This window comes from Oryctolagus cuniculus, chromosome 11 (genome assembly GCF_051225735.1).
Source record: "Oryctolagus cuniculus isolate XC-2025 breed Fujian yellow rabbit chromosome 11, ASM5122573v1, whole genome shotgun sequence".
NCBI classification, from domain to species: domain Eukaryota; kingdom Metazoa; phylum Chordata; class Mammalia; order Lagomorpha; family Leporidae; genus Oryctolagus; species Oryctolagus cuniculus.
Genome location: NC_142877.1, coordinates 90,806,926 through 90,831,618, shown reverse-complemented (window position 1 = coordinate 90,831,618; position 24,693 = coordinate 90,806,926). Strand labels below are relative to the sequence as shown.

At 34.9% G+C, this 24,693-nt stretch overlaps 1 protein-coding gene and 1 pseudogene across 9 annotated transcripts in view; one reads left to right on the top strand and one right to left on the bottom strand.

Moving 5' to 3' along the window:
- CEP290 (centrosomal protein 290) overlaps window positions 1-24,693 on the top strand; it is a 91,136-nt gene that overhangs the window by 15,198 nt on the left and 51,245 nt on the right. For 3 of the 9 annotated variants that reach the window (XR_016216230.1, XM_089307552.1, XM_089307551.1), the window contains exons 13-27: window positions 2,791-2,963; window positions 3,601-3,763; window positions 5,213-5,313; window positions 5,382-5,469; window positions 7,143-7,255; window positions 8,406-8,498; window positions 8,793-8,877; window positions 9,387-9,529; window positions 12,972-13,136; window positions 13,502-13,651; window positions 15,330-15,445; window positions 18,299-18,401; window positions 18,496-18,726; window positions 20,444-20,617; window positions 22,154-22,265. Coding sequence is in view for 8 of the 9 variants with exons in the window: in XM_089307552.1 (XP_089163678.1) it covers window positions 2,791-2,963; window positions 3,601-3,763; window positions 5,213-5,313; window positions 5,382-5,469; window positions 7,143-7,255; window positions 8,406-8,498; window positions 8,793-8,877; window positions 9,387-9,529; window positions 12,972-13,136; window positions 13,502-13,651; window positions 15,330-15,445; window positions 18,299-18,401; window positions 18,496-18,726; window positions 20,444-20,617; window positions 22,154-22,265 (2,010 nt within the window). In the remaining variant the exon portion in view is untranslated. Of the gene's footprint in view, window positions 1-2,790; window positions 2,964-3,584; window positions 3,764-5,212; window positions 5,314-5,381; window positions 5,470-7,142; window positions 7,256-7,447; window positions 8,216-8,405; window positions 8,499-8,792; window positions 8,878-9,386; window positions 9,530-12,971; window positions 13,137-13,501; window positions 13,652-15,329; window positions 15,446-18,298; window positions 18,402-18,495; window positions 18,727-20,443; window positions 20,618-22,153; window positions 22,266-24,693 lie in introns of all 9 variants that reach the window. The other 6 variants (XM_089307553.1, XM_070052680.2, XM_089307554.1 and 3 more) reach the window with 4 other exon arrangements.
- LOC127491266 (U2 spliceosomal RNA) lies at window positions 10,262-10,344 on the bottom strand (annotated as a pseudogene).

Below are 24,693 nucleotides of genomic sequence, written 5' to 3'. Positions count from 1 at the left end.
GGTTATTGCTGTGGATTGATGTAGATGAGTACTGAAAATTGATTGTTGGGCTTAGCAGTAGTTGTTTTTGGTTCAAGAGAAGTTGGGTAGAGATGAAATGGAGAGAAGAAATGTAGGACTCTTTTCAGGACTGTTTCCATAAATGAAAGGGGGAAATGACCTTCCTGAAAGGAAAGAGATAGTAAGAAAATGTTTTGCTCTTTAAGATGTAAGAAATAACTCATGCATCTAGGTTAATAGGATTGCTCCATTTAAAAAAATCAATTGATAATTGAATGAAGCAGACTCCAGAGGGAAAGAAGAACTTTTGAAGCAGTACCTTAGAAGGCAGTAGGGTGGAATTTAGCGTACCAGTGAAGAATTTGGCCTTCACTGGAAACACAGAGTTATTCCATAATGACAGGAAAGAAGGTAGAGTGTATAGATGAAGATTTGGGATTCTGGGTAGAAGTTGTGTTAGTAGTAGCTTGTAGAAGTTCTCTGTGGATTGTTTGTTCTTTTTTTTGTTTGTTTGTTTGTTTGTTTTTTTTTGTGAATAAGGAAGCAAGGTTCCCAGCTGAAAGTGAGGATACAACTTAGATGAAAGAGAAGATAGAGAATGATCAGAATGAAGACTTACGAAATATATATAATGAGCAGCATTAGGGCCCACTAGTTCTAAATATTTCTCTATGTTTGTATATTATGTTTGTTAGAATACTTTGACAGTTTAAACTGTTTTATAAGGCTGATTAAAATTTCTCACATTCCAGTCACTAGAAGAAAAAGTGCCAGTTAATCTCTGCTATCAAATAAGAGGTCTCATCCATTGACACTTTAGACTGTCTGTAATCATTTAAACCCTAAAGCTCACATAGAGCCATAGACTCTATGTGTCATAGACTATATTCTATAACTCTATAGCCTGAATTTAACTTGTTAGCTCATTCAGATTAGGTTTAGATATCAGAAGCAGAGATCTGAAGAATAGTAGAGAAATAAAGATTTGTGTAATTCTCTAGAATTAGGCAGTCTAGATCTTTCCCATCCAAAATACAACTTTACCATCATATCTATATCTAAACAGCAAGATAGATGAAGAGTGGGTAAGAGGCAAAGAGCATGTAGCAAATAAATAAAGTATTTGTTGTGGAGGGCTATAGGTAAGGGAAAATCAAAACTGGGGGACTACTCAGCCTCTGTCACAGCTAGGCTGTTAGCTCCAGAGAGCAGGGTTCATTTCTTAGAAAAGTTGTGTGATCTCCCATTTTTAGTCCAATGCTTAATATAAGTCCAATGTACATATATGCCCTATATAATTTTACATGTTTGTTATGGGTGAATTGGAGAATAATCTTTATTAAAACATTTCAGAATGATAAAAATATTATATTTTAGTTGGGCAACAATTTAGTTATAGAAAACAAAAGAAGATTTAGATGCTTTTTTTTAAAGTTCATGATTACATTTACCTGTAAATGACAGAAAAACAAAGCAAAATTGAAGCAACTAGTTGAGGATTGGTGTGACAGCTGCACAATTATTGAGTATCAGGGACTCTACATGTTATATCTCTACCTACTTCAACAATGTGGTTTCCATCTCATGTTCTAAAAAGATTGAATTCCAGCTTTCATATCCATATTCTAGCAAGCAGGAAGGAAGAAAGAGAAATAAGTATTCACTGTTCTTAAAAAATATTTTCTTGGGGCCAGCATTATGGTACAGTAGGCTAAGCTGCCGCCATCCCATGTAGGTACCAGTTTAAGTATCAGCTGCTCCACTTCTGATCCAGCTCCATGCTAATGCACCTGGGAAAGCAGCAGAAGATGGCCCAAATATTTGGGCCCACGCATGTGGGAAACCTTGATGAAGCTCATGGTTCCTGGCTTCAGCCTGGCCCAGCCCTGGCTATTGTGGCCATTTAGGGAGTATTAACAGTGGATGTAAGATTTCTCTCTCTCTCTCTTTCCCTCTCTCTCTCTCTGTTCCTGTCTCCATCTCTCTTTGTAACTCTGCCTTTAAAATAAAATAAGCAAATTTTTAAAAAAATATTTTCTGGGACTGACATTGTGGTACAGCAGATTAAGCCACTGCTGAGGGAACTGGCAGTGCTGGTTGAGTCCCAACTGCTTTCCTTCTGATCCAGCTCCCTGTGTAATGAGCCTGGGAAAACAACAGAAGATGCCTTACCAAGCACACAGGAGACCAGGATATAGTTCCTGGCTCCTGGCTTCAGCCTGATCCATTCCCAGCTATTGCTGCTGTTTGGGGAGTGAACCGATGGATGGAAGATCTCTATCTCTATTTCTCCTTCTCTCTGTGTTACTCTGCCTTTCCAATAAATAAATAAATAAATCTTAAAAAAAAGAAAACATTAAAAAAATTTCCTAAATTTGCACATGAATTTTGTATTTATATCTGATGAATGACATTACCACACTTAGCTGCTGGAGTGTAAGTGGAAATTTAGCCTTTGTTTTGGATGACCATGTATCCTATCAAACATCCATACCTCTGTTATAATGGAAAAAAGGGACATTGAATATTACAACTGCTATCTTCCACAATGATCAATCCTCATAAAACAGTGTTCCACAACCTTCTATCATCCATACCCTTTCAGCTAAGACAGTTTTACTGAGCTTTGCTTTTTAGTTAATTTTCTTAATAAAACCAAAACAAACTTTCATGTTACAAATATAAAATTATAACATTAAGGATGCTTTGTTAGTAGTATAATACTGAGGAGTTATTTAAAAGAATGAATAGTCAACTAAATTAATAAATGATGTTTGTTTTACCCTGTAGGTGCTTCTACCCTTTCTCAACAGACTCATTATATGAAAATTCAGTCAAAGCTACAAATTTTAGAAGAGAAAACTAAAGAGGCTGAGAGAACAGCTGAGCTGGCTGAGGCTGATGCTAGGGAAAAGGATAAAGAATTAGTTGAGGCTCTGAAGCGGTTAAAAGATTATGAATCGGTATGTATTTTTATCTTGTCAATCAAGGAGCTTAGAATTATTCTTGCTGCGCACAGTTTGGTGCCATTTACTGCATACCATTTAAGAAACATTACATAAGCGTCTTTTAATAAGGGTTATCCTAATTAATTTGATAAAAGAGTTTGCCCAGATCATCAGCTTTGGTGAGGCAGTAGGATTAGATTCTTTGTTATCTGTGTCCGTTGTGCCACCATGTAGATGTGACATCACTTGCTATTTTGACAAAATTTATGAGACGGACAGTTTTGTTGCCTGCCATGTCAACATGAGCTGCTTTGTATTTTTTATATTTATTGATCTGATTATCAATGAAATAAGGAAGCTATTGATTTACATATTCTGTTAGTATTGTTAATGTGATTTTTTCCCAGTATTTTGTTAAGAGTTTTATATAGAACATTCTGAATCACTTTGCCATTAGCACGTTGTACTTGGAAGTTCCAGCTGTTCTATATGCCTTCATTATTATTACTGGATTTATAAAGCACCCCCCAAAAAAACCGTGTAGTGATATAAATCATAGATATTGTACATTTCTCATTAGACTTACTAATAAATTCACAAATTTGGTACATTTATTCAAATTATGCTTTATATTAGTTTGGATATTTTTCAGGGTGTATATGGTTTAGAAGATGCAGTTGTTGAGATAAAGAATTGTAAAAACCAAATTAAAATAAGAGATCAAGAGATTGAAGAATTGACAAAGGAAATCAATAAACTTGAATTGAAGATCAATGATTTCCTGGATGAAAATGAGGCACTTAGAGAGCGTATGGGTAAGCTTTTTTTTAAGATACATAGTTTTCTCAACTCTTTCAAGTCTTTTTTGGTTTGCTTTTTGCTTATTATTATTTTCAAATTGTTGATTTTTTTTCCAAGTATATATTTCTAGAAAAACATTTAAAATGAATGAAATGGAGCCTCTCTGATTGAAATGGGATTGGGGATTTCATGGGGTAGGTATGATAGGTGGGCAGATAAATAATTTTTTTATTCAGTCTAATATCTCCTCAGTAATTACTGCTTAGTTAAGAATGAAAGTCAGTTGTATTAATACAATATATCAGAAGTTAGCATTTTTTCAACAAAAGTAGGGATTGTATGACCCATGTTAGTCTGCAGAATGTTATTGTTTCAGATGAATTATGAGAACCTTGAGAAGTACTATATAAACCTTTTAAGACTTTTAAAGACTTTTACGGATTTTAGGATGCTTTAAGTTTTATTTTAGTTAAGTACGAGGTTTCAATTCACTAGGAAGTAATTCATAATTATGGCATGAAAGTTTACATATTAATTTCATAAAATTCATCAGTGAATGTTAAATTACTGCAGCCCAATCTAAGTTGCTTCTTTAAAAAAATAAAAATCTAAATATTAAATTTATTATACCTGCTAAATATCAGTTAATGCTTTCTTAGAGTTATATTGACCATTTATAAAAACTTTTCTGTGAAGGAAGGAAAGGAAAATATTTTATATATAGATTATTTGTGGAAAGTATCTAATTAGAACCCAGATTTATATTAGGACCCCAAGTTAGACTTCTCATCAACTTGACCTATCAGATCATAGCCAGGAATCTGGCAGTTCTTAAAGATGACTTCTGAAAAGTAGCTGTCACAAACGCCAGAAATCTGTTTTTTAAAGTCTCCAAGTCTTGGTTTATAACTATATTTATTAGACCATTTTAATATATATTTTTTAGAGTATAGATGCATAGTGATAGCAAGTTAGGAGATGAGCACACTAAAAAACTAATAATGATAATAAAATTGATATTAAAATTAATACTTATTGCTATGTGCAAGGCAATATACTGAACAATATTTGAAATAATTTCATTCCCCTGATAACAAGCCAAAAAATAAATACAGTATTATGCTTACAACTTAGGTACTAGTTAAAAATAGGAATTAAGCCACCCAACTCTGATTTGTTCCTAAGCTTCTCTTCTGTAATACATTATAGAATCTCTGTAACAGCATGACATGGAGAAAAAAGATCCCGATATGTTCTTGTCAGGAATTCCATTAATAATTATAGTAATATATTAACTTGGGTTATACTTCAAATCTTAAAAATTCTTGCACACAAAAAATACTGTCTGTGTTCTTCAGTCTTAATGGCTGGATGAATGATAACCAGTTGCTTAGTGGTATATGACATTTTTGTATTTCATTTGAAAGTTTTTAAGCTTTTAATTGTGTTGCTTTCTATTTTAGGCCTTGAATCAAAAACAATGATTGATTTAACCGAATTTAGAAACAGCAAGCGATTGAAACAGCAGCAATACAGAGCTGAAAACCAGATTCTTTTGAAAGAGGCAAGTGTTGTGTTTGACTGTGTTCTTGGTTGAATTAAAGAGAAATACTAATGATTCATACTTCACAGATTGAAAGTCTAGAGGAAGAACGACTTGATTTGAAAAGAAAAATTCGTCAAATGGCTCAAGAAAGAGGAAAAAGAAGTGCAACTTCAGGTATACTCAGTTGTTCCAAACCTTTAAAAAAAATCACTATGAAATGAGTTGTCTGAATCTGAAATTTCTATGTTAGAGATATTTCTTCTATATTATTGAAAGTCTTTTACAAGTTCAATTAATGAAAATAATAGCCTAAAGAAGAGATAAATGAGTGTTATTTGTTCAGTCCTGAGTATGAAACAGGCTTAAAAAAAGAAACAAAGGAAAAAAGCAAGTGAACAGAACAGCAAGCCTTAGAATCAAAGACTTTTGAAAAAGTTCATAGTGCCATAGTTCATAGTTTATAGATAGCATTGTTACATTGTGACTAATAGTAAAACCTTACAACTTTGATGTTAATAAAATTTACTTTTGATGTTTTCCTTTGTCTTTAGATATCAAAAACATTCTTGATAAATTATCCTAAATGAAAGTAATTTATTGAATATCCATTACTCTTTTTTTTAATGTGACTTTTTAAAAAGATTTATTTATTTATTTGAAAGACAGAGTTATAGAGAGGCAGAGGCAGAGAGAGAGAGAGAGAAAGAAGTCTTCCATCTGCTGGTTCACTCCCCAAATGGCCACAATGGCTGGAGCTGAGCTGAACCAAAGCCAGGAGCTCCCTCCAGGTCTTCTACATGGTTGGGGCCCAAGGACTTGGGCCATCCTCTACTGTTTTTCCAGGCCATAGCAGAGAGCTGGATCGGAAGTCAAGCAGCCAGGACTTGAACGGGCACCTATATGGGATGCCAGCACTGCAGGCAGCGATTTTACCCACTGTGCCCAGGGTGCTGGCCCCAATTTTTAAAAAAGGTTATCTTTTAAAAAGGTTATCTTACTTAATGTAAAGAAAACAGTTGCTTAAGCTTTATAGTAGCCATTCATTACTTATTTTGTAAGAGGTCCAAGAGAAAGATTTTTTTTAACATGGTCCAAGTCCTCAAGCACATACATATATGAATAATAGCAGATAGATATTTTTAGAGAAAAGTGAAATTTTTTAGTGTAGTAACCAGTTTACTTACTATTCATGCTTTGCATTTACTTTGTTTATATGTTTCCTTTGACAATCTTAGTATTATTGATTAGTCCTTTTAATATAGAATGGACAAAGAACGATAAGAGAAGATAAAATTCAAAATTTAACTTTTTTTTTAAAGATATATTTTTTTATTTGAAAGTCAGAGTTACACAGAGAGAGAAGGAGAGGCAGAGAGAGAGAGAGAGAGGTCTTCCATCTGCTGGTTCACTCCCCAATTGGCCGCAATGACCAGAGCTATGTTGATCTGAAGCCAGGAGCCAGGGGCTTCCTCCAGGTCTTCCCACATGGGTGCAAGGCCCAAGGACTTAGGCTATCTTCCACTGCTTTCCCAGGCCATAGCAGAGAGCCGAATCAGAAGTGGAACAGCTAGGATTCGAACTGGCACCCATGTGGGATGTCGGCACCACAAGCAGAGCCTTTACCTGCTACGATCCCTTATAATTTAACTTTTCATATTGTTAATAGTTTCTTAAAAGTGAGGTAAATCAGAAGGTTGTGTTGACTAAACATAGATAAAGGATTTAGGAAATAGTTATTCCACCTTATGCTTGGGTTAAAAGTTGATTCTAGTTTTTAACAATTAAAAACTAGATTTTAATAGAAGAATAACTTTTAATCTTTTATTGCTACATTTTTCTCAATACAGGATTAACCACTGAGGACCTGAACCTATCTGAAAACTTTCCCCAAGAATACAGAATAGGAGAAAGAAAACTGGATTTCATGAGCCTCAAAAGTATGAGCGAAACACAATCAAAGGTAAACAATAAAATATTGCTGTGGCAAAGAGAATGAATAAAAATGTTTTTTCAGTGCTTCTATTTTTATCTCCATTATCTTATTTTGAACACTTTTTGTAGTTGTTAAATAAGCAGGAGAAAATGTCTTCTTATTTAAATGACCTGTTGATTCACAGATTGATTAATGAAACATTATTTACTCTGAATACAGATTAGGAGTTCAGATAAAATAGAGATGCTGCATAGGAGGCCATCATTCAGTATTCCACAATCAAGTCAGGATGAGCCAGAAGACAATGTGACCCTAAGATCATTATCAAGAAGGTTATCTGAAATTCAGCATAGAATAGAAAGTAGAGTGGATCGTTTTGTCTCTTTAACTAGACATTCTTCATCCATGCAAGTAAAAGATACTAATTCAACTCCAGAAACTATTACAATAAGAGAGATTCTTAAAGCACCATGTCTACAGTCTGTGAGAAATCTAGAATCACTAGTTAGTACCTCTAGTAGGGAGAGCCATGAAGATGACTATTTATATTCTCCTTCTGATGAATGTATGAAGAAAGAGTCAAGAAGCCACCAAGCACTAGAGAAGACTAGTTGCAAACAGAAAAGTGATTCATCTTTTCAAGCTTTATCAACAGCTTCAGACTTAATGAGGAAGTTATCACTTAGGCAAAAATCTGCAGTATTTTGTCAACAAATTAATGATAAAGGAGCAATCATAGATAAATCACAAGTAGCAACATCAGAAGATGAACAGGTTCATACCCCAAAAAAGTATGTTGATGTCAGTTTGAAAAAGGATATAAGAAAAAGTGAAATACCCAAACAAACAGGAATTTTAAAAAGTGAACTTGAAGTTAATCTTCTGGATTCTATGCCAATTACTGCACAGTCAAAATTATCTCAGATAGATCCACTTGAAAATCTTATAGAACAGCTACGGAGAGAAGTAGTATTTCTTAGATCTCAGGTGAGCTTTCCTCCTAATTATTTTGTGGGATTCCATTTTTGAGACTTCTCTAACAAATGTTTATAAAAATATGAGAAATTTTTTTGAATACTAATACTTTTATACACGTTCTGTTTTTTAAAAAATCTAAAAATGCAATACATTTGATATGAACTTACTGATTTGCCTAATTTATTGAATATTTCTTTAGAATGAAATCATAGCACAGGATTTATTAATCAAAGAAGCAGAGAGTAGAAATGCAGAAATAGAGCTTGAACGTCATAGAAGCCAGGCAGAACAGGTAGTGTAAAGGCACACCATTAAAAGAGATGATTGTCATACTGAATGCGAAAACTCTGCTTGTATTTCTTTTCTTTGCCTTCGCAATAGAGGTTGGGGGAGGGAGTTTGTGGGAGGAAGATCACCACACATTTTGCTTTTTAAATTTTATTTTTGTGGTTACGACTGTGTCTATAGCTTTTAAAAATTATTGTTGTATTATACTTTACTTGATCAAACTTTTCTAAACCTGAAAATTACAGACTGTGGTCATATTTATTTAAAAAATCAATTTTGTTCTCCATGTTTTGTTCAGAATGAATTTCTTTCAAGAGAACTAATTGAAAAGGAAAGAGACTTGGAAAGATGTAGGACAGTAATAGCCAAATTTCAGAATAAATGTAAGTTACTCTTGTCTCTTATTATTCTATACCTCTTTGAATTCCTGTATTTATCATTATGGACCTGAAAATGTTTAATACATTTTTTGTTTTTTAATTTGTCTTAATTTTCTCTGTAATCATTATACTTAAATATTTCACTCATCCGGTTGATTTTTGTTGCTATTTCATTGTCAGAGAATGGTGTTAATTTGAATTTTTTTGAAGTTCTGTGTGTAGTTTTTATTTTTCGATCTCTGGAGCTAGAAAACATCAAAAGATTTTTAACATAAAGCATGGTTTAAGGTAAGGCAAAAGTATGCTAACAATTTATTTCAGCTGTGAGAAGTATGTAACTAGGTCTGTCACTTAACTGAACCAGCATTTAGCTTTATAGATGAATTGCTTTCTTTATTCACATTTGCATTTTCCCAGTAATTTTTTTTCTCTGAAATGTTCATCATCAGTGTGGTATAGTGTAAATTATGAAAAAGATCTAGTCATTCAATGAGAAAAATATGTTATTACAGTGAAAGAATTACTTGAAGAGAATAAGCAACTTGAAGAAGGTATGAAAGAAATATTGCAAGCAATTAAGGAAATACAGAAAGATCCTGATGTTAAAGGTGGAGAAACATCTTTAATTATCCCTAGTCTGGAAAGACTAGTTAATGTAAGTTTTTTTTATGTTAATGTCCCCTCTCTCAGCACTATATATTGTTCTCCATTGCTTCTGATAAAGTATTTGCAGTCATTTGAATAGTTGTTGTCCTGTAAGAAATGTATAATTTTCATCAGGTTGCTACAGTACTTTATATTTGATTTTTACCTTATTTTGCTTGTGTGTGTGTGGGTGTGTTTGTGTGTGTGTCTGTACTTTTCGGGATTGCTGAGTATCCTGAATCTTCACTTTCACTATTCACCAAAGTTGAGAAGTTTTCTACCGTTATTTCTTCAGTTATGTTTTAAGCCTCACTCTGGGACTACAGAGATAGGTGTCTTAGGTCTTTTGATACTGTCAATACAGGTGCTGAGGCTCTGTTCACTTTCCCCTTTATCTTTTATCATCTTTTTTCTAATAGTGGATAATTGTTATTAATCTGTCTTCAAATTTACTGTTATGTTGTGCTGTCACTCCATTCTGTTGTTTCAAAATTCAGCCTGAAATCTGACAAGAGTTTTTACACAGAATTTTGAGCTCCTTTTACTTAGCTGTCATTGTTAGGATTCCTCACTCACTTTCCTGTGGCTTTGGCTCTACATTCTGGTTTTCTGGACCAGAAAGACAATATAGGACACGGCAATTGTGGTCTGTCCTCAGCATAAAGCCTTATGATGTCAAAGTGACATCTTTCTGATTCTGTCTACCAGGTTTCAACTCCCCCTCCAACATCTGCTTACTTTTATTGATTTTCAAAAACCTTTAAGAGTTTTTTGTATTCCTTTGTTATACTACACTTGATCTTAGCCAAAAGGCTGAGAAGCGATGTATTCCTTTGTTATATGTGGAGTGTTAAGTCTGTTAGGAACTTAGGTGATGGAACTCAAAGTAAAATAGAATAGCTTTATTTTAAATATTTAAAACCCTGTTTACTGCTACAGGAGAGACCTTAGTTGTCAGATAATATGCTATTTATGGGGCTGGCACTGTGGCATAGTGGGTAAAGCCTCCACCTGAAGTGCTGGCATCCCATATGGATGCCAGTTCAAGTCCTGGCTGCTCCACTTCTGATCCAGCTCTCTGCTGTGGCCTGGGAAAGCAGTGGAGAATGGCCAAGTGCTTGGGTCGCTGCATCAACTTAGGAGACTCTGAGAAAGCTCCTGGCTCCTCACTTCAGATCAGCCCAACTCTGCTGTTGCAGCCATTTGGGGAGTGAATTAACAATGAAGACTTCTCTCTCTGTCTCTGCCTCTGCCTCTCTGTATCTATGCCTTTCAAATAAATAAATAAATCTTTTAATAAATATGCTATTTATGTTTATCATATGAGGACTTAAGAGTCCTATGGTATTAAATGATTGTGTGTTACAGAAACTTGAATACAATATACATTTTAAATTCTTAATATTTAATTGTATATCACTTCTATTATCCAAACTTGTCTAGCATACATTATTATATTGTGTTTCAAATTTGTACTTGAATAGAAAAATGTTCTTGTTCTTCATAAATTGCTTTTTTAATACATGGTTAATCAGCAATTGAATTCTTTAGTAGCGCTCTAATTGATAGCAGATAGTGACAGTGATACTGGTATCTTCAGACTTCCTGAAGCAAAAAAAAAAAAAAAATCATTTGATGACATTTATGAGAACCATTTGATTCCTTCAATGTCTTTATTATTCATACTTTCCTTCTTTGGTTGGTGACTTTATGTTACTTCTGTCATTTTGAATGTCTAAAATGATTCTTCATGGTTTTCTCTGTGAATATCTTTTGTCTATGATGCTGTCCAATACTGGTAATGTGTTCCAGTTCACACTTGATTTTCCAAGGAAGCCTCTACTTGGTAACCAAATACAAACACATGAATAGCTCATAAAATCCTACTTTCTATTTCTTTTGACATTCTCTGGGCCTTCCCTGGACCATTGCTTCCACAGAGTTCATTTATTTTTAGCCTGTGTTGTCGTTGTTTTTTCTTATCTGTGTGCCCTTGTCTGATCATCACAAATCACCCACAATACTTCCTCTAAAAAATTTGCAGAATCCACGGCTCTTCAGGCACGATAATTCTGGAGTATGTGCCTTGGTTTGCTTTCTGTCACTATAGGATATTTTTAAGTTCCCCCAACTACCATCTAATTCCATCTCTTTTTACCAAAAGTCCATGTAGATAGGCACTGTTCCTCAATAAGACAACTAACTAGACTACTTTGTTGTCAGAGTATCCCCTTTTGCCTACTCCTATATTCTTGGCTCTCCTTTTGTTTAGTATAGCTTCTTACTTGGCAAGGTGTCCTGCATGTGCTTCTGGTAAAGCTTACTATTGTGAATCTACTGCCTAGAGATAAATCCAGATCACCCTCCTGAGTAGATTATATTTGTTTTTACTCACATTACCTTATTTATCTTCTGTCTTCATTTCTGAAGGTTTATTTTGCACTTAACAGTTTGTTCTATATATTTCTTATAAAGTGTAACTATATGTGTATGTAGTACATAGATATATGTGGTAAATGTATATTTATATATGCCATTATTGGAGATTTTGAGGTAATGAAGCATCTCTGATATTACGTCATATTATTTTTCTTATTAATTACTCTCTGATAAGATTGTGTTATGCTTTGCTTAATCATTACTGCTAGATAGTATATTATCATACTTTGCTTATTCATTTCTCTAGTACAGGAGTGGGGAACCTTTTTTCTGCCAAGATCCATTGGCATATTTATAGCATCATTGAAGGCCATACAAAATTACCAACTTAAAAATTAGCCAGCTATGGATTTATTAGACCTCAACTCCTGCTGTGGTTGCCATGGCAGGGCCAGAACAAATGATTTCATAGGTATTATGTGGCTTGTGGACTGGATGTTCCCACCTCTGTTCTAGGATAATACTGTGTAAGCAATTTTAATATCATGTATACTTAAATTATGTATACGTGAAGTTGCAATGAAAAATCCACTTACCTGAGTGTAAAGGTATTTTATTCTTTTGCTTATGGATGTTAGATGTTGCATAGTTTCAGCATATCCACTTATTACCTCATTTTGACTACAAAAATCTAGTGAAATGTGCAGATCTAACATTATTTCTTCTTTAGAGACAAAGAAACTAACTTATAAACTTCTTAAGTTACTTGCTTAGCTAGTAAGAGGCTGGTTAAAATTTGAATTCTAGTCATCTTATTGTTGCCTGGTTGTTTTTCTAGTCTACTAGTTTTTGAAGATTAAACATAGAGGTTACTTGTTATAATGAAATAATTACTATGCTTGGTAATATAAGCTAAAATTTTGTAAACAAAATTATTTATGTGAAATATAATTGGCATATGTTGTATACCTCTCAATGGGAATGAAAAATTTTAATGTTAATTTTAATTTAAGGTAGATTTTTTAAAATACCATTTTACTGTTTTCCTCATATTTCTAATATAAAAATACTAGGCTATTGAATCAAAGAACGCAGAAGGAATCTTTGATGCCAGTTTGCATTTGAAAGCTCAAGTTGATCAACTTACTGGAAGGAATGAAGAGTTAAGACAAGAACTCAGGGAATCCCGGAAGGAGGCTATAAATTATTCCCAACAGTTGGCAAAAGCAAATTTAAAGGTGAATTTTGTGAAATAAAAGAAAATGCTAACCATAAGAACAGTAATAGGAAACTTTTAATATTTTTTAAAGACTGTTCTATGAGAAAATATCTTTGGAGTTAATTGTTTCAACATTAAGAAAACTGGATTTTCCTTGTGAAATTAAGTGGAAAATAAATGACTTGTAATATAAGAAAGGATACAGAAATTCTAAGGAATTTCTAAGTAGAAATTAAAGTGTAATTAATTCTTGGCAAGTCATCCATGTATCTAATTTTAAAAAATATTCAGTAGGAAAAGTTTTAAGTATGAATTACTGTGTTTTTGTTTGTCTTTTTTTGGATTTAAGAGATGTGAGTCTCATACCAGATTGTTTGTTTCCAGATAGATCATCTTGAAAAAGAAACCAGTCTTTTACGAAAATCAGAAGGATCCAATGTGGTTTTTAAAGGAATAGACTTACCTGATGGGATAACACCATCTAGTGCCAATATTATTAATTCTCAGAATGAATATTTAATACATCTTTTACAGGTACTGAAAGTTATGCATGTGAATAACAAAAATCATGGATAGTATATTTCTTAATTTATTCTTCATATAGTCCTTTTAGTTCTCATAATATTAATGGTGAAATATATTATTAGATTTTTATATTAGAGGGGATACTATAGACACAATTTATACCATTCATCTGCGCTAGAGGCAGGTTCATATATTTTGTTTATATGCATATCATTTGTATGAAATGTGTCTGACATGTAGAACAACAAGCAGCTACTATGAAATAGTGATATATAAATAAGATGAGCACTTCTATTTATTGCTGGTTGGAACAGCAATCCAAGAGAACAATGCTTACAAAATTTTTTGCATCATTAGTGGACTTGTCTTCTTTTTTGTGTTAACTGCAAGAACAAAAAAAATCTCAAGTCAAATGGCCTGCTATTTTTTCTTTCATTTATGTTGTAAAATGTTAATTAATCCATCAGTAAATTATAAAGTGTGCTCTACTTCTTGCTTTGTGTTTGTGTCTCTGTTTTGCTGTCTATGTCGTGGCCATTATGAATGGCCTAATTAGAGATGCTTTTTATTATTTCATTTAAAGTTGGAATATTTACAGTGTCACACACACTACTAGAATAATTGTAAAAATGTACTCAGAAGCATTGAAAATGTTTTTGGCTCTAAGTACCACTGTTTTCCTCTGCTAGATGACCCATTGGTGAATCCATTGGTATTTGAGCTCTGATTATGAAAAAAATGCTGTTTTGTATTTGGAAATTACATTAATTATCTTTTTCTGAATATTTGAATTTGTATGTAATCCAAGTAAGGTAGGGACAACTTTTAATTATGTATCAGAACATTATAATGTATATTGTTATAGCACTACTTTTAAATTTCTAATTTTAGCACTCTAAAATTACAATAGAGGGACTTTGTTAACAAGTAATGGCAGTTTCACATTGCTGTATCATTTGAGATGATTCATGTTTTTCCACCTTTATGTAAAAAATGAGAAGTATCATGATAGATTAGAGTGTACTCCTTGGTATTCTGAAACCTTGTCCACAGTGGCAAACAGGTACTTGGACTCTATCCTAAGGCAGCACAGAGGGAGGGAGGTGGCAGAGTTCAGAGTATACCTCAAATGTTGGATCTGCCTAGATGAAAGGCACCCAGGACCCAAAACTGACATATATACTTGGTAAAGGGTTGCCAAAGGTGTATTAGTGAGTTCTTTTAAATACTGATTAAGTTGTTTAATCATTTTTAAGTCTCAATTTTTTCATCTTTAAATAACCTGAAGGGATAATTTGAATGGAGGTATGAATGTATATATTCACAAATGAGTATGTGGCTGAGTAATTGATGGTAAGTTTGTAAGTCTTTGATCTATCTCATAAAGGGTTGTGCTTATGGTAACTGTTGTATTTGATGATTTGTGTGTTTACTGTGACTGTGATAGAATATGGAAGTTTACCTTTTGCATAGTACTCCTTTTTAATGTATATGGTCTTATTCTATGTGCCTAAAACTAGAATGCTCAACATATCACAGTATCAACATATCTGTGCTGCTTATGAACTTTATGGCTTTTCTTTTTTATATGTATTCTATAATCTTGCCAGAATATGAATTTATATGTTCAAATTCAAAGTATATGCTGATGATTTTTTTTAATTCTTGTATCTAAAATGTTTTTTAGGAACTGGAAAATAAAGAATGTAAGTTGAAGAATTTAGAAGATTCTCTTGAAGACTATAACAGAAAATTTGCAGTAATTCGTCATCAACAAAGCTTATTATATAAAGATTATCTAAGGTACTAAGGCATGGGTGTTAGCAAAACTTTATGAAAATAATTGCAGTATATTCTTGATCATAATGAAAATAACAAGCAAAATTCATATGCTTTAGCCTTGTCCCTGATTCTTTCCCTCTTTTTTTAACCTAAAAATTTATTTATTTATTTTGAAAGCATTATGGAGAGAGAGGGAAAGACAGAGCAAGAGAGATCTTCCATCTACTAATTCACTCTCCAGATAGTTGCAACAGTTAGCACTAGCCAGCAAAAGCCAGAAGCCAGGGGCTTCATCCAAGTCTCCCATGTGGGTGTCAAGGGCCCAAAAAATTGGGCAAGCTTCTGCTGCTTTCCCAGGTGCATCGGCAGGGAGCTGGATCAAAAATTGGGCAGCTGGGGCTCAAAACTACTTTGGCACAATACTGGCCCTTCAACCATTTTTGGAGAGCTTCTATAGGCCAAGACCCTCAGGGTGTACCACCCAGGTTTATGGGTGAGCAGGCAGGGCTCCTGGCTGGCTTACAGGGACCCTGCTGTGGAGCTGCTGGGAGTGGTTGCTTCATAAGACCTTAGTTGGGTGGGGCTTCAGGCTGGCCCCATACTGCAAGAGACTGGGTGTAATAGGGTACAAGGTTGGCTAGGCTCTCTCTCTGGGACAATGCAGTGGTATGGTATCCCAGCAGCTTCCAAATTGCTTCAGGGTCTGCTAGGGCCCCAGGGTTTTACAGCAGTAAATACCTCAGGTGTCTTTGCCAAGAGTGAGGACTGCTGGGACTCTTTATGCATAGCCTTTTCCTGCCAGGTGGAGTTTCTCTTGGTTCAGGGTTGATCTTGAGACATGCAATGGCAGATGCTATGTCTAGTTCCCTTCTTTATAAGGCCATCATTATCTCAGTGAATGCAAATGTCATTTGTTCACTTTCCTGCCCACTGTCCAGTGGAAAGAGGGCTTGAGCAACTTCCTTAGCCACATGGCTGATGCAAATCCAGAGGCTCAGTGTGCAGAGATGTCTTGCAGGTATGAGCCATGGAGTTCTGTATGGCACTGAGTTTCATTATGGTAGGCTTGATACTGGTCTTGGTACTAGATCTGGAGTTAATTTCCTCTCCCTCCAGCCCTCAAGAGGGAGGCATCTCTTTCCAAGCTGTACAGCTCAGAATTGAGGTAAAGTTGACACAGGTGACTCTTCTTGCCTTCTTTAGTTCATTCTTTCTTTCATCAAAATCAGGCACTGTCGTCTCTTGTCTGACTTCTCCAGCTCTTGTAGGTAAATTGGTGCATGAATAACTGTTACAAGAGTCTCTGTGGGGATCTTAGCTACCGTCTTACTGGAAGTCCTCAACATAATGGTTTCATATATGTGTACTTTGTAGAGTGACTAAGTTATGCTGTGTATCACATGCATTGCTTCACATATCGTGTGTGTGTGTGTGTGGTGGGAACAACTTAAAATCTATTCTCAGCAATTTTCAAGTATATTATATACTGTTACTAACGCTAAACACCATGATTTACAACAATCTCTTGAACTTATTCTTCCTGACTGAAATCCTGTGTCCTTTACAAGCTTTCTTTTAAATGTAATGATTTACATTGCTTTTTGCATTCTAAATATTTTGTAAATATTTAACACTCAAATTTAAGAATAATTTCAAAATATTGAGACTTGATTTCTTGATTTAGTTTAGGATATTGATTATTTTACTGTGTCCTCTTTTTTTTTGGACAGGCAGAGTTAGACAGTGAGAGAGACAGACAGAAAGGTCTTCCCTTCATTGGTTCACCCCACAAATGGCCGCTACCGGCGCGCTGTGCCGATCCGAAGCCAGGAGCCAGGTGCTTCCTCCTGGTCTCCCATGCGGGTGCAGGGCCCAGGGTCTTGGACCATCCTCCTCTGCCCTCCCAGGCCACAGCAGAGAGCTGGACAGGAAGAGGAGCAACTGGGACAGAACCAGCACCCCAACCGGGACTAGAACCCGGAGTACCGGCCCCACAGGCAGAGGATTAGCCTAGTGAGCTCTTTTTTTTTTTTTTTTGAAGAGCAGAGAGAGAATGATCTTGTGCCCACTGGTTCACTTACCAGATGCCCCTTCAGCTAGTGCTAAGCCAGGCTCCTATGCAGAAGGCAGGTACCCAAGTACTTGAATCATCACTGCTGCTTCTAAGCGAGTATACTCATAGGGACTCGGAATCAGAATTGCAGCTGGTGCTTGAACCCAGGCACTCCAATATTGAATGCAGGTTTCCTGATCAGTCTCTCACTCACTGTTGTCAAACACTCACCCCCTTTCCTATTTTCAGTAACATGTTTACAATACTTAGCTTCAGATGTATTTATAATTTTTTTTAGAGGATGAATCATGGATGGCTGAAAATAAATTGATAAAATATCTGTTAGCTTGCATTTATTAAAAACAAATGAAATGATGAAAAATATAACTTCTTGTGTTTTCAGATACAGAAACTTTAAGAAATCTTTAAACTTTTTTAAAAATGTATTGATTTCATAGAATTATAGAGGAGAGACAGAAAGAGGGAGAGAGAGAGACAGGGAGACCTTCTGTCTGCTGGTTCACTCTCCAGATGGCCACAAGGTTGGGACCAGGCCAAAGCCAGGACCCAGGAGCTTCTTCCAGGTGTCCCATTGCTTTTTTCCAGGCCATTATAGGGAAGCTGGATAGGAAGTGGAGCAGCCAGGACTCGAACCAACACCCATATGGAATGCTGGCATTGCAGGCTACAGCTTTACCCTCTGTGCCACAACAGCAGCCCCACAAAAACTTTAAACTTTTGTAATCTAAAATTTTCTGTTGGTTAGGCATTTTATTAGATTTATTGTATTGGCATTTGCTTGGTTTTGTTTTGATTTTTAGTGAAAAGGAGACCTGGAAAACAGAATCTGAAGCAATTAAAGAGGAAAAGAGAAAACTCGAGGATCAAATCCAACAAGATGCTATAAAAGTAAAAGAATATAATGTGGGTATAGCACTTTCAACATTAATATCTACAGTACAAATTAAGATAGTTAGATTTAATAAGGATAATATCAATATTTTTTGTCTGTGTGTAGAATTTGCTCAGTGCTCTTCAAATGGATTCAGATGAAATGAAGAAAACACTTTCAGAAAATAGTAGAAGAATCACTGTCTTGCAAGTAAATGAAAAGTCACTCATAAGGCAGTATACAACCTTAGTAGAAATGGAACGAAAACTTAGAAAAGAAAATGGCAAACAGAAGAATGAATTGATGTCAATGGAAGCTGAAGTTTGTGAAAAAATTGGATGTTTGCAAAGATTTAAGGTATATCTGATATTTATTTTGTTTTCAACAAAAAATTTTCAAATATGCAAAAGATATAGCATTATAAATACTCATCACAGATTAATAAATATAAATATTTAACTGAAATATAAATATTTCAGAGATCCTATCTCAGGTTTATTTGTGCAAACAGCACAGAAAGATACTAGCTCCATGTAGACAACAGCCCAGGGATCACACCAGGCCTTCTGTCCTTACATTGCCAGACAAAGCCTGTTACTCTGAAGCCTTCCTGGTGGATTGAGCACCTCTGGGAAGAGCCTGAACAGGAACTGGGGCTGTAGGTACCAGGTGCTTCCTGTACCTTGGTTTGAACCTGGGCCATGGGCTTGGTTTTGACCTCGGCCTTGGGCTTAGATTGAGCCTGGGTCTTTGCCTTTATTTGAGTTTGGGTCAAGGCCTTGACGGAGCCCTGATCTTAGCTTTAATTGGGGGCTCAGTCTAGGCCTTTACTTTGATCTTTGACTGGAACAGCCAAAGACCCTTGGCAATTCTGGCACAAGGATGCTTCCCAAGTTTGGGGTGGGGGATGTAAGCACATCAATCAAGCTTGCAGATGACACTCTTTGGGATCATGGCCTTAACTTCCTTAGGCTTGACAAGAGTCTTGATAACTTCGGCACATACACTCATTATCTTGGTGTTGCTGACCTGTATCTTCTTCAGGCTCATCTTATACTGTTGGCAAAACACTTGTTCCTCAGGAACCTAGGTTCCACCTCCATAAAAGATTTTTATCTTTGTGATTGTGATTTTTTGATGCTATTTCTGTGCCATTTTTGAGACTGGTTGTGTGTGGTGTGATTCTTGTACTTGGCCTTGTCTACACTACCACCTATTAACTATTGCTATAGCCAGTAGTTAGTATTTATTAACATGTTGCCATGATTGCTTCTTTTATTTTTTGTAGTAATATTTAAATTGTGGACATTTTTCCTCTAAATATTTTACAAATAAATAATACCTTTTTAAAATTTACATACTAACAATAACTTTATTAAGCATAATAAAATTGATAATTCCCTAACGGCCAAACTATATTCATCATTCCTAAGTTGTTCCAGGTTCCATTAAAGCATCATGCATTTATTGAATTTGGATTTTACATGTCATAAATCATTTTAATCTAGAATCCCCCTTTTACTCTGAACATTTTTGAAGATTAATCTGACATAATTTGTGCCATTTTACTTTTTCCTCTATCCTTTGTATTTACTAAAAGTTAACTCTGAAGCCTTGGTTAGATTCTGGGTGAACATTTTGGAAAAAATACTTAGTAAGCAATGTTCTATACTTTATATAGCATCACTTCAAGAGATGGAACATTGCATTAGATTACTATTTTAAATGGAGGACAAACATTCTTTCATTATTAAGGGACTTAATAACTGATAATTTGATAATATTATGTAAATGACTAATTCTTCAAACATCCTCCTAATGGTTTTAGCATCCACTGATGATTGTTGCCTGACTCAAGTTTTTCATTAGGAATTGCAAAATCTTTATACTTATTAACAGTATTCCGAAGCCAGGAGCCATATGGGATGCCATCTCCGCAGGTGGAGGATTAACCTAGTGTGCCACGACGCTGGCCCCTCAGCTGCATTATCTTGTTTTAGGCTTCTCAGAAATGGCTAGTGCTTCACCTGAAAAAAATACGCCAGTGTAATTCAGTGTATCCTTATTCACATAGGAAATGGCCATTTTCAAGATTGCAGCTCTCCAAAAAGTTATAGACAACAGTGTTGCTTTATCTGAACTAGAATTGGCCAACAAACAATACAATGAACTGACTGCTAAGTACAGGGACATCTTACAAAAGGATAATATGCTCGTTCAAAGAACAAATAACTTGGAACACCTAGAGGTAAGTTTGTGTAATTGCTGACCCTTGGAATGTTAGTAATTTTTCTTCAGTGATTATGTGGGAAGATTTTTACAGATTTTAATTGATTAAAGTTTGCCTCTGTTTATGTAAATTTAACAGGTATAATTTATGATTATATTTCTAAAACATTTTGGTTTTGAATATCAATATGATAAAGTCTGTTCATCATTTCAGAATAGGATGACTTCATCTAGGTCATCCTCCTAACCTACTTGCATAATTTAACTGAGTCAGATCTCTTTTTTTTTTTTAAAGATAAATATGAATGGTTTGATTTCATAGATGAAGAAATTATTTTGCCTTTTTTAAATTAGTTATTTTATTTGCAAAATAGAGGTACAGAGAGAAGGAGGAGGGATTTTCCATTCGCTGGTTCACTTCTCAATTGCAACAGCCAGGTTTCCACTAGACTGAAGCCAGTAGCCTGGAACTCCATCTGGATCTCCCACATTTGGGTCATCTTCCACTGCTTTCCTGGCACATTAGCAGGAAGCTAGATTGGAAGTGGCTCAGCTGGGATTTGAGCCGACACCCATTTGGGATGCTGGTGTCACAGGAGCTAGCTTAACCTGCTGTGCCATAAGACTGACCCCTCAAATCTTCTTCAACCAAGTTCTTAAAGTAAAAGCATGGAACACATAAGCCCCATAAGTTCTCATCTTTTCTTTTTGTGGAGATAGAAGAGTAAAGTATTCTAAGTTTCATTCATTCTGTGAATATGCCTCTCTTACATATAGTTCTGTTATAGCCACTGGACCCTCTCATGTCTTCTAATCCTCCAGACTCATTCTTGCTTTATAGCATCTGAGTTTACCAAAGCATACTCTTCTCCCTGTATGATTTCCTGTCAAGATTAGCTTCTTCTCATTTCTTAGGTGTCAACTTAAGTCCACCTTTTTGGTGGTGAAGACCTTCTTCAACTACTTTGTCTAAATATACTTCCTTTTATTAATCTCTGCCTCAGGGACAGGTACCCTGTTTTTTTGCTTCTGAATCTTGACATTTTAATGGATTGTTTGTTTATCTATTTCTTATATGCTGCCTTGCAAGCGCTCTTTACCTCTTTTCACACACATGTGCACACAGATACTACATGATGAGGTTTAGGCAGGACAGAATTTTGTCTGTCTTTCCACCATAAACATCCCACACCTGTCACTGACGACATGCTAGGGGTGTTCAACAGTGTTTGTGTGAATGATGGAGGTAAGCACTGGTCTGTGAAGGTTGTGAAATTCTTGAATATTCCAGTTTGACCAAAATGAATCTACAGTTTCATTGGCAGGAGCTGAACTCAGAAATTTAGGGCCACATATTAGATACATAGGACTTAATTGCTTAAAAATAATTTATATTATATATTTATTTATGTATTTTATGAAGAGGGTTCTAATTTTGTAGAATGCTAGATTGTGAGATTTAAGAGATACTTCATAAAGTTAAGATAATGTAATTTTTTGCATTATTGGTTTAAATTACAATGTAGTTTCTCAGTGATGTTTCTCTTTTATTCAGTGTGAAAACGCATCTTTAAAAGAACAAATGGAGTCTCTAAATAAAGAACTGGAGATTACCAAGGAAAAACTTCACACTATTGAACAAGCCTGGGAACAAGAAACTAAATTAAGTAGGTCTTAGGACTCTAATAATATTAAAATGATTAGGATCTAATAATGAATATTCTTCATTTGAAGTTCTATTTGTAAACCAGATGAAAAGGAAGTATTGATTGAAAAAATGAACTCCCAGCCTAATAGTTGACAAGAATTTGTTGAATAATATCCTGTACTAATCCCTGCCAAAATTTGGTTTTCAGTTCTTAAACTTGAATGTTTATTTCAAAATACTTACATTCTAATAATAGTAATATGAGTTCTTTCATGGATTATAAAGTTATACTAGTTATGTATCATTAAATATATTTTTAAAAATATTTATTTATGTATTTGAAAGTCAGAGTTACACAGAGAGAGGAGAGGCAGAGAGAGAGAGAGAGGTCTTCCATCCACTGGTTCACTCCCGAATTGGCTGCAACGGCTGAGCTGTACCCATCCAAAGCCAGGAGCCAGGAGTTTCTTCTGGATCTCCCATGCGGATGCAGGGGCCCAAGAACTTGAGCCATCTTGTACTGCTTTCCCAGGCCATAGCAGAGAGCTGGATTGGAAGTGGAGCAGCCAAGACTAGAACTGGTGTCCATATGGAATTCCGGCACTGCAGGTGGTGGCTTTATCTGCTATACCACAGCACCAACCTGTTAAATATTTTTATTTTAAAATATTACCATAATACATCACACTAAATTTGAAAGGTATTTGTATTGCCCATAATTCTACTACTACATTATATTTTTCATGTATAAGCTTACATATTTTATTCACCTCAAAATATAGTATATATATTTTTACTTTCTGTTTTTATTTAGTAGATATCAAAATATTACCCTGCTTTTTAAATCATACTTCTAAATGTAAATATTCAGGCAATATCCTACTGTGAATGATTAGGATTCCATCACTTGCTTTTCTTAGTTTCTCTATTTACAGTGCTATAATGAACATCTTCATGTATATCTAATAGAGATAGTACTGTCTCAGGAAGTATTAAAACTTTTAGGCTCCGGCTAGGGTTTTCCACATTAATTTTTAAATGAATATCTAGTTTATGGCATCCAGTAATTTTATCTGATAGGATTGTACTTTACAGCTGCTCTGGATGAGGCCTTTTTGTTTGTTTCCTGGACCTTTGAGATCTAACGCTCTTCAAGATTTCCCCCTTACTAACAGTAATAAGTGCATAATTTTAAGACATCTTAATTTCTTCCCGAAGTGGCTTTATATCACTGCAGGTATAAGAGCTTTTCCTTATTTCCTGTTGCCTTTATATATTTGTTTATGTGTCAGTTCATTAGCGTTTTTTCATCCAGGAATTTGTTGATGGTAGGCTGTTGTGCTCATCTCTGTTTAAGAAAACTCCCAACCTGACAAAATCAGATGGCTAATTTGCTTCAGCCCCTCTGGCATGCTTCAATTCTTTTTCAGAGTTTAGCACAATACAGAATAGAGAATGGGTTTTAGTTGTTTATATGTAAAAAGTTTGTGGGAAAATAGAACCAAAAGAAAAGTTTGTTTTGGTACACAAATTTTTGAAATCCATAAATAGTATTTTTATTTTTAAAAATATAAAAATATACTTATTTTCATTTCTGTGAAAGGTAGAGAGACAGAGGCAGACAGATCTTCATCTGCTGGTTTACTCCCCTAATGCCTCAACTGCCAGGACTAGGCCAGGCCAAAGCTGGGTCTCCCACTGGGTAACAGAGACCCAATTATTTGAGCTATCACCTGCTACCTTCCGAACTGCACATTAGCAGGAAACTGGAATTATAAGTGGATGTAGACCTTGAACTCAGACACTCCAGTATGAGATGTGGACCTCTCAAACAATGCCTTAACCACTCCCTCAAATGCCTGCCCTGTGAATAGTATTTTCATAATATACATTTCTTTTAAATTTTTGGTGACCTCCTCATATGCATGGATTTCAAAAATAAACATGTTTTAATTTCACCATTTTAATTGTGTCTGTAAAAGACAAGACACTACCATATTTTGCTTTTTTTCTGGAATATGCCTGGTATGCAAATCAAAAGTGTAAGCTTTTTCCCTCCTCTCAAAAAAAGAGTAAGTAATGGCGTTCTTTGTGTTATTTTTTCTAGTAAATCAGGGCTTTTGGTTCCTTTTTTTTATTTAACAACAGATTTTTTTTTATTCAACGATGAGCCAAAAAACTAATATGAATAACATTAGGGTATAACAACTAGTAAAAATATGAAATATTTGATATTAAATGTATATAAAGTTCAAATAGTGCCCATGATTTGGAATCACACTTGATAAAATGTCTCAAACAGTGTTGGATTTTATTTATTTATTTTTTTACAGCTTGGCTTTGTGAGACTTTACAAAGCAAGTCAATGCACTTAAATTCACAAGGTAGTGTTGCTTTATTGAGTTGGTCCTCATACAGTTTATCACCTCTCAGTAAAATGTATTTAT